Genomic DNA, 9,498 nt, shown 5'->3' with positions numbered 1-9,498 from the left:
TCAAAGGCTATGAGTTTTGCCAAATATAATGATATAAATATATATATATATATATTTTTTTTTTTACATCAGATATGTCAAGTGTTAGTGACAGAGTGAGCCCGGATTCTAAACTGTGTAGCTGCACATGGTTTATTCTGTTGACGCAAGTGCCTTAAGAGGATTTTCCTTATTATGTGCAAGTGTGCAATTCTCTCATCCTGGCTGTAAAGCAAGCACCTGTTGAGTTTATGTCCGTTTCCCAAGACAGAATGTCAGATCTGAGTCACTACTGTTGAAGAGACCAGTTTAGCGTCTCTGTCTGCTAGCTCTGGTGTAAAGTAGTAAGTGTTAATCCATTCACTTCTACTTCATTGAAAATAGGTTATTCCTTCACTCGATAGACCACCCAGTGACTCGGTGTAGTGTAGTGACTATATCCCGTGTGATAATAAAATTGTGTATCGGCAGAGTTGGGGTTCGGTTGTGATACGGCGGGAATATTAGCATCCCAGTGTCTCTGCAGTTTACTGCCAAAACAGGCAATCACAACCTTTTCCACTTCGCGGCCACTTGCAATACTTAAATATTTTTGCGCCCCACCAAACATCCGTTCGCTTAATTCGCGTTTATCACACACGTTTGACGACACCACTTTGAAGCAAATCAGTAAAAATAATGTTTTGATTTTTTTTTAAATGAGCTAGAAACTTTTTTTGTGGCGTTTTGTATGTGAAATTTTTGATGTGAATATGCCAACTGTGCTAGGACCGGTACTGAGTATTACCAGAGTGTATTACTGATACCGGTGTTCTGTAAGGGAGGTGTAAGCTCGCACTGGTTGGTAAGGATGAGATGAGAGTGCGCGAAGAGCGAGGTGGTGGAGAGCGCGAAGCACGTCATGGTACATGACTCGCGGCTACCGCCTTGAATATAGGTATAGGCCTACCTCTTTTCTAATTCCGAAACCAGTTCTAGAATATTTTTTTCGTACTGGAAGACCTTAATTTGCATACAGTATAAAGTTAGGTTAGCTAAGCATTACAATTTAAATCAAGCTGCCTGCCTTCAAGGCCATAGCCATGGAGTCAACATTGGGGGTGAAGAAATCTGCTGGGGAGTCTGAGAGTCCCGCCCTGACAACTTAAAAACAAAAGAACTGCCTGTCGTAGTGTAGCACAGTTATATTTTATTTATATTTTTATATCAATATATTGGGGGGGCATTTTGACCAGATTTGAATATTGGGGGGTACGTCCCTGCCCTGCCTGCCTTTGACGGCCAAGTTTTAGAATCGATCGATATCTCGACTAAACACAACTGAATTTTACCACTAGATGGGGCAAAAATCCTTACTGCGCTGTAAAGAACAGCAGCCCGTGCAGCAGTGATGGTCTGTTCCGAGCCAGCGTCACACTTGACTGTTATCTCGAACAAGCGCACCATATTTACCGGCAGAAGTCTAGTGTGAGTGGGTAAGTAGCTGGCTGTGTTGATGCTATTTCAGTGTAATTTGTCAAACTGTTTTACCAGCTAGCTTGTCGTGTTGGTTTAATTAAGTGAGCTACGAAATAGCTTGCCCTGCAACACGAATTGTTTTGGATTTAACTCTTTCAAGTAATGCTATCTAGCTAACTAGCTACTGTATGTTATTTTTCTTCAACACGGCCAGTTAGGTTCGTACAAAGTGTTGACCACACTCACGGAGATAGATAGAATACAAAATATAAACGAATGCTAAACTCTGTCTTCTGTCGGATAGACTAGCTATTAGCCCCAATGTTTATGCGTCTGTGCTCAGGTAGGACAAGTCAGTCACCTTTCGTGAATGAATGCTATCGGAGCAGACCGAGTCACCGCCGGGTGGCCCTGGATGATTTCACGGAATACTTTTCTGCTCTACTCGATTGCTAGATTTGTACAGTATTCTACTTTAGTAACTAGTTAAACAATGTAGCCTCTTTCATCCAGTTTTTTACACAGCAAAGATTAACTATTATGGCCATACCAATCATCCATGTCCATATACAACGCTAACTAGCTGCCAGAACTTCATTTCTGTAATTATTGCTAGTTTGCTATTTTTTAATCGAGGGGTTATTCAAGGGTCTGACGTGCCTTGGTTTGTGTATGACGACGTGGTCCCCTTTTCAAAACGTGTTTGGAGAAGTTCCTCTAACAGACCCTTCATTGTCACTAAATGCTCATTTGAATCTAGGACGTTTTTTTAATGAAGCCACACTAGGAAGACGCTAACCTAACTGATTCCCTAGTCATATTCAAATGCAATTCAACTAGAAGAAAAATCTAGCCAACCTGCTTCGGTCGTTCTGGTGTTGCTTGATTGCAACAAAAGTTAGCCTGAGGTTTTGATGGGTGTGTGGTGAGGTGGGGTCTAATAAAAGTGCCCATCTTTTCAGCAGAAGCGTGACCAAACTTGTGAGATGCAGCATAGCAGTCAGTATCTCCTAATCTACGCTAAATTTATCTTGAAAACATGCCAGCTAAACATCAGTAATCCCCACACACCGTCGCTTATTGCAGTCCTTGTCGACTGCAGGACATGAATGTAATGTGGCTCGCAAAGTGTTGAGTGGTCAGGAAAGACAAGGGACTAGGCAAGGAAAGATGATTCGAGATTTTTCGACACAGAATCCAAGCTGATAAACAGATTCAGCTAAGTTGTTTTTACGCTGCTGTGATAGAAGACACATTGTTTCTCGATTGTCAAGGAGTCGGTTCGCAACCAGCAAGATGTAAGACATCACGAGGATAGCGCCGGACACTGCCAACAGGAGTTGCTGTTCTGCCTTTCTGGTCAAAGAGCAGACATACTTCTCATGCATTCTCATCTCACATCTAACGCGTTTTAGTTACGTTTTCTATGTAGGGAAGCATCAGTCAGACCAGTCCATTTGTCACCATACTCCACCTCACAGAACCCCTATAGTAGACACCACAGCACCATGTGTCAGCTGTCATTCATTTTCAACCATTCTGAAGTCTCACTCGTCTAGTTCCCCTCTCCCACTCTTTGCCTTGGTGCTGTTTTATGGACGACCATTTGGTTGGTAGGAGAGGAGACAAAGGCCTCTCTCACACTTAAGTTGCTATGGAGACCCACATGTTTGAGGGATCCAGGCCGTAGGCAGTGGTCAGCTATAGCAAACCCTCCACCTCGGTCTTAATAGTGAGTGTGTGTGTGTGAATGTGAGTGTGTGTGTGAATGTGAGTGTGTGTGTGTGAATGTGAGTGTGTGTGTGGGGTCACGGGGCGTCTTTGCCTGTCGTAGGGGGTGTGTCCAGAGAATGTGTGGGCTTTGCCTTGACGTCACCCTAGATTCAGCATGCAACAAGCAGAGCTTCTGTCTAAACTGCCCCTTGTCTGCTCACATATGGCTCATTGTCACCCATGCTTAAGGAGGGAGGAGAGAGAGGGGGGGGGGGTGTGAGGGTGTGAGGTGAGGCCTGTGCTCTTAATCATTCACTATCTCCTAAACCACACTTACTGAACAGGAATGCCGGAGGTGTTGTGTTCAGCTGGCTGGCTGAGGTGAAGTTAAAGATTAGCCAGTGACCCCACCCAGGCCCAGCTCCTGAGGGTGTGCGGTACTGTACACTCCTGGCTGGTGACCTGAAGGTGAAGGGTGTTCTCAACCATGAATGTGTCACTTGAGTTATTCTCACTTGAGTTATTCTCAGTTAACTGTGGAGGAGGGAGAGAGAGGAGGAGGGAGAGAGAGGAGGCGGGAGAGAGAGGAGGAGGGAGAGAGAGGAGGCGGGAGAGAGAGGAGGAGGGAGAGAGAGAGAGGGAGGGGGGGGCAAAGAGCATGAGCCTGGTAGACGAGGCCAAGGGTGTGGAAGCGGTGGGGGTGGGGGTGGGGGCAAAATGAGGCCAAAACACGAGTGAAGGAGAATAAGGCTAAATACATTGAGTGGCTGATTGGAGGGAGGGAGGGAGGGAGAGAGGGAGGGAGGGAGTTGTGGTTTGTGTGGGCTGTGTCACACGACTTCTAGCCAAGCTCCAGGTGGCAGCGAGTGTAGCTCAAAGGAGAGAGAGACCAAAACTACCCAACTCCTGCTTACTCCTCTCTCTCCCCCCTCCTCTCTCCCCCCTCCAAGCTCTCGGCCTCCTCCCTGCGTTTGCTGCCGGACCCCCAGCCCAGGGAATGTTCCGGAGGGGACATGCCTTACGTGGATAGGCAGAACCGGATCTGTGGCTTCCTAGATATCGAGGAGAATGAGAGCAGTGGGAAATTCCTCCGTCGCTACTTCATCCTGGACACACAGCTGGGTAGCCTGGTCTGGTACATGGACAACCCGCAGGTAACTATCACCCTTCACCTTCTAGACTTCCCTGCTTCTCTAATAGTAATAATACTGTGTTCATTTGGCAGACACTTGTTTGGTTTGTTTGGATAGTCCCACTCCCCCTAGCGAATCAAACGTGTGTTCACACGAACGGGTTTTCACTCAGAAACTGAACAGTCGACCAATCATCGACAAGCAAGGAAAGCCCTCAGGAAGGCAGGTTAGACAGGTCATTAGAAACATTCTAAACCTCTCAGAACAAAGGCCAGATGGCATCAAGTTTCTTAATGATTAAATATGTGCTTGTTTCATTTGGGAAGCATCTCTCTGCTAACTAAATAGCTCCTGTTATTCCCTTGAATGATGTTTCACGTATCTCAGTCTGCCTCTCTCTCTTCGTCTCCTTTCTGCCCTCACCCCCCTGCCCTCACCCCCCTGCCCTCCACCCCCCTGCCCTCCACCCCCCTGCCCTCCACCCCCCTGCCCTCACCCCCCTGCCCCCTTTAGAATCTGCCCGTGGGTGCAGACTGTGTCGCCTCCCTCAAGCTCACCTACATCTCCAAGGTAGGAGTGGCTACTCTCAGCATCATGTCCTAATGTAACCCCAATTATACCTGATATAGCGTTGTTATTCATTCATTTTTACTGTGTGCATTTTACATCCTTTCAAATGTTACCCTTTATTGTTTTGCTAAACTATACTACGCTAAGTGCCTCTGCAAATTGCCGCCCAGGGACAAATAAAGTTTATTGAATTGAATAAGCTTCCGTTTGACTGCTTCTCACAGTCCTTCTGTCCTTTCAGGTGAGCGATGCTACCAAGCAGAGACCAAAGGCTGAGTTTTGCTTTGGTGAGTCTGACCGTGGAGCACCCACAACCTCCCCTGGGATTCCTCTCTTAAACCTCCTCTGGTTAAAGGACTGCTCCTTCTCTGACCTTGCCTGTGTTTCCACCCAGCCTGTGAAGCAGAGCCAGCTTCCATGTGCAGCTCAGCTGGAAAGCCAGCGCCCGATCCTCAGGCACTCTAAAACAGACAGTTAATATAACCGCACTCCTCACAGCATCAGGACCCTGGACCACACTACATTTACATTTAGTCATTTAGCAGACACTCTTATCCAGAGCGACTTACAGTAAGTACAGGGACATTCCCCCCGAGGCAAGTAGGGTGAAGTGCCTTGCCCAAGGACACAATGTCATTTTGCATTGAATCGAACCTTCTGATTAATAGCCTGATTCCCTAACCGCTCAGCCATCTGACCCCAGTAGAATCTTATGAGGGCTCATTTAACAGTTTCTCAAATGTAGCAGTTTATTTGTTTTATGTCTGAGCTGATGACAGGATCCAGAGCCAGAATCAGAACGGCCCTGGAGTAAGACTCAGTTTAGGGGTTCTGTAAGCAGGAGTGAATGTGTGTGTGGAGGGTTCGACTGGAAGCTGGCGTTTTTATCTGAACCGGTTGAGGAACTCCTGGGTTAAGGCCTAAATCATGGTTTGCATTTCACGGTTTGTTAATTTTCTAAATTCTGGCCAGTTTGTTAATGCTCGCTATAGCTTTAATGCGTTCTTAATTGCTCTTTCCAGGAAAGGCTGTTTTGGAAAAGCCGTCATATAGGCAAATGCTTCAAGATGGACTTACAGTAAAAGTAGGGTCAGAGCAACAGGCTGATTCATTGCTGTGTGTGTGTGTGTGTGTGTGTGTGTGTGTGTGTGTACATCTCTCACACCAACACCACATTTTAAGGCGTGTGTGTTTGATCCCAGCAATGAGTCAGATAATGGATCTTATTCCAGTTACCCCTCCACCCCCCCCCCCTCCACCCCCCCCCCTCCACCCCCCCCCCCCCTCCACCCCCCCCCCCCCCCCCCCCCTTCATACCAGGTTTCCTAGCAACCTCCGTGGTTCCCTGGTCTCTGCCCACTGATTGTCCTGACGTTCTCGAGCCTCTGCTCTGAGTCCCACATGAGGACCCGAGGAATCTTCCTTCCTCTGACGCTTCTTGGTTTCTAGAACTCTCTCGTCTGAGACAGTGCTGGTACTTTGTAACATCTCTTTTCTTGTTACCGGTCGACTCCAAAGATAATGTTTAGTGACAGGCAGTGTTCCTCTGCCAAGGAACTTCTCCCTCTCTCTTCTCCCTCTCTCTCTCTCCCTCTCCCTTCTCTCTCTATCTTAACTGGGTTTGTTTTTAAATGTTGTGCTACCCAAACGTACGCCAACTGCAAGCAGAGAGAAGGTACGGGGGGAGGATAGGGGGAGCGGGTGTCTCATGGATTTTCCTGAACTGAGACAGGATGTGACCACAAACTCTCTCCCTCTCACACACACACACACACCCCCACACACACACACAGAGAAAAGTGTGGAAGAATGATGTCCTTTGTGACTCCGTCCTAAGAAGTGTTTCTCTGTGCTGCCACCCCCCTGCCCTGCCCTGCCCTGCCTGAGCTATCACACTGTACTGTCATTTACCCTGTTCTCTAATGCCATTTAGAATGCTCTAGACGTTTGGAAGAGAGGATAGGGACATGCATGCAGGAGGGGGGCGGAGGGAGGGAGAGAGAGAGAGAGAAAGTGAGAGGGTGAGGGAGAAATAGAGAGGCACTCTGTGTCAGAATCAGTGATTGAGAGCTAATGAGTGTTTGACCTAAAAGTGTTGCGTGTGGGAGTGAGAAGCGGGAGTGATCTGAGCTCATTAGCGAGAGGCTTTTTCCACTTCCAGGAGCACCCAGTGTTCAATGTCCTGTTAACAACAGCATCAAATCCCATCGAGTACAAGCCTGATGTGCGACCAGCCCAGCTCTGGGAGATGACAGTCTTTTACGCTTGGTTAGGCTTTGAACTTGTTGATGTGTGTGTTTCAGTCATCAATGCTGGGATGAGGAAGATCTTCCTGCAGGCGAACGACCAGCAGGACCTGGTGGACTGGGTCAATGCTCTCAACAAGGCCACCAAAATAACTGTGAGACACACACACACACACACACACTGTATTCTATCCATGTGTTGTCACCCATGTGTATTGGAGGGTGTGTGTAGGTTAGTGACTCAGCGGTGCTCCCTGGGCAGGTCCCCAGGCTGTGTGACGGCCAGCAGGACGTGCAGAGCCAGGGAGCCCTGCTGGAGCAGGCGGGGCCCAGGAAGCAGGCGTCCTACAGGACTGAGATCATCGGAGGGGTGCCCATCATCACCCAGACGCAGGTACCTGCAGACCCCACGGGGTCGCACGCTGCCGTGTTCACCTGGGGGTCACACAGTGGGACACTCACAAGGATGGACTCTCGTAATGACCCCCACCTCCGTCAACACCCCCACCTCACCCCTTCCACCTCCCTCTGTTCCCCCTTCCACCTCCCTCTGTTCCCCCTTCCACCTCCCTCTGTTCCCCCTTCCACCTCCCTCTGTTCCCCCTTCCACCTCCCTCTGTTCCCCCTTCCACCTCCCTCTGTTCCCCCTTCCACCTCCCTCTGTTCCCCCTTCCACCTCCCTCTGTTCCCCCTTCCACCTCCCTCTGTTCCCCCTTCCACCTCCCTCTGTTCCCCCTTCCACCTCCCTCTGTTCCCCCTTCCCCCACTTCATCTCCACCCCCTGTCCTGTCCCCCTCTTCCCCCTCCCCTGGGTCTCCCATCCTCCCCTGCTACCCCTCTCCCCCCTTCTCCAGCAGGAAGGTGGAGAGGGCCAGGAAGGACCAGACAGGGAGGGTCTGCGACGGTCTCACAGCCAGCTTCCGTACTTCCTGGGCAGGCCGGCTCTGGACCAGACGGTCATCAAGTCTGGCTACTGTGTCAAGCAGGGCGCCGTGGTGAGTGAAAGCCAGTGCTCTGATGGAGCTGCAGGGTTTCCAGTGCTCTGATGGAGCTGCAGGGTTTCCAGTGCTCTGATGGAGCTGCAGGGTTTCCAGTGCTCTGATGGAGCTGCAGGGTTTCCAGTGCTCTGATGGAGCTGCAGGGTTTCCAGTGCTCTGATGGAGCTGCAGGGTTTCCAGTGCTCTGATGGAGCTGCAGGGTTTCCAGTGCTCTGATGGAGCTGCAGGGTTTCCAGTGCTCTGATGGAGCTGCAGGGTTTCCAGTGCTCTGATGGAGCTGCAGGGTTTCCAGGGGTGCTGGGAGGAGGGTTGGCTTCTGTGGAGGTCCAGGGGAAGGACTCCCATACGCCCAACATTTCTCTTGTTTTTGACACGTCTTATCTTTCCCCAGATGAAGAATTGGAAGCGGAGGTATTTCTTACTGGAGGAGAACTCGATGAGTTACTTCAAATCAGATCTGGTAAACTGCCAATCTTATCAACACTGTTTATGCAGTCTTGTCTGTTTTAGAGTGACAGGTTTCTATATGGTTGTACTTCCACTAATTTCTCTCTGCGTGCCACACACACGGTTGTAACACGTTTCACGTCAAGTCTGGAATTCTGCACATGACCAGACATGCCCCCCCCCCCACACACACGCACACACACACGTCAGCACCCGAATGTGCCCGTATTTTACACCTAGTGAGACATCAACAGTGCCCAAGGACATGGGCTGTCTGTCCTTTCACTGTCAACACCAGGCTTGGAAGACAACAATGTTACTATGACAGTGTCACTGAACAGCAAGGCCTACTGCACCATACCACAAGCTCCCTCTTTAGGTCAACATTTAGTATTATTCATTGGTTTAGCATTTATTATGAGACGTTTAGGTGTAAAGAATAGGATCTCATCCCTCTCTGTCTCTCTCTCTCTCTGCCTCTCTCTCTGTCTCTCTCTCTCTCTGCCTCTCTCTCTCTCTGTCTCTCTCTCTGTCTCTCTCTCTCTCTGTCTTTTTCCCCCCCGTCTCTTTCTGTCTCTCTCTCTGTCTTTTCTCTCCAGGAAAAGGACCCTCTGAGAGTGATCCCATTGAAAGAGGTTAACAAAGTCCAGGAGTGCAAACAAAGGTGCAACAACAAACGCCTCTTCTCTGTCTCTCTGTGGAACCAAAAGCCCTCCTCACAGCTGCCCCTGTCTAGCGCTGGGTGAGCCTGGTACTCCCTGACTGACTGGAACCTTCCCCCTCCTCCCCCTCTCCCTCCCCAGTGACATCATGATGAGGGACAACCTGTTCGAGGTGGTCACCCCGTCCAGGACCTTCTTCCTCCAGGCCGACAGCCCGGAGGAGATGCACAGCTGGATCAAGGCCGTGTCTGGAGCCATCGTGGCCCAGCGGGGCCCCGGGAGGTCTGCAGCC

General features: G+C 49.5%; 1 protein-coding gene across 1 annotated transcript in view; it reads left to right on the top strand.

Annotated features, from left to right (window-relative positions):
- Nucleotides 1-1,407: 1,407 nt before the first annotated feature.
- Nucleotides 1,408-9,498, top strand: part of LOC136942763 (pleckstrin homology domain-containing family A member 1-like) — an 11,663-nt gene continuing 3,572 nt past the window's right edge. The window contains exons 1-10 of the mRNA XM_067235735.1: nucleotides 1,408-1,454; nucleotides 4,101-4,304; nucleotides 4,797-4,853; nucleotides 5,095-5,140; nucleotides 7,157-7,254; nucleotides 7,362-7,493; nucleotides 7,954-8,094; nucleotides 8,489-8,557; nucleotides 9,144-9,208; nucleotides 9,348-9,495. Coding sequence (XP_067091836.1) covers nucleotides 4,164-4,304; nucleotides 4,797-4,853; nucleotides 5,095-5,140; nucleotides 7,157-7,254; nucleotides 7,362-7,493; nucleotides 7,954-8,094; nucleotides 8,489-8,557; nucleotides 9,144-9,208; nucleotides 9,348-9,495 — 897 coding nt within the window. The 5' untranslated portion in view covers nucleotides 1,408-1,454; nucleotides 4,101-4,163. The remainder of the gene's footprint in view (nucleotides 1,455-4,100; nucleotides 4,305-4,796; nucleotides 4,854-5,094; nucleotides 5,141-7,156; nucleotides 7,255-7,361; nucleotides 7,494-7,953; nucleotides 8,095-8,488; nucleotides 8,558-9,143; nucleotides 9,209-9,347; nucleotides 9,496-9,498) is intronic.

This window comes from Osmerus mordax, chromosome 5 (assembly GCF_038355195.1).
Source record: "Osmerus mordax isolate fOsmMor3 chromosome 5, fOsmMor3.pri, whole genome shotgun sequence".
NCBI classification, from domain to species: Eukaryota; Metazoa; Chordata; class Actinopteri; order Osmeriformes; family Osmeridae; genus Osmerus; species Osmerus mordax.
The sequence above is the reverse complement of the archived record's forward strand: the minus strand, read 5'-3'. Positions and strand labels throughout refer to the sequence as shown.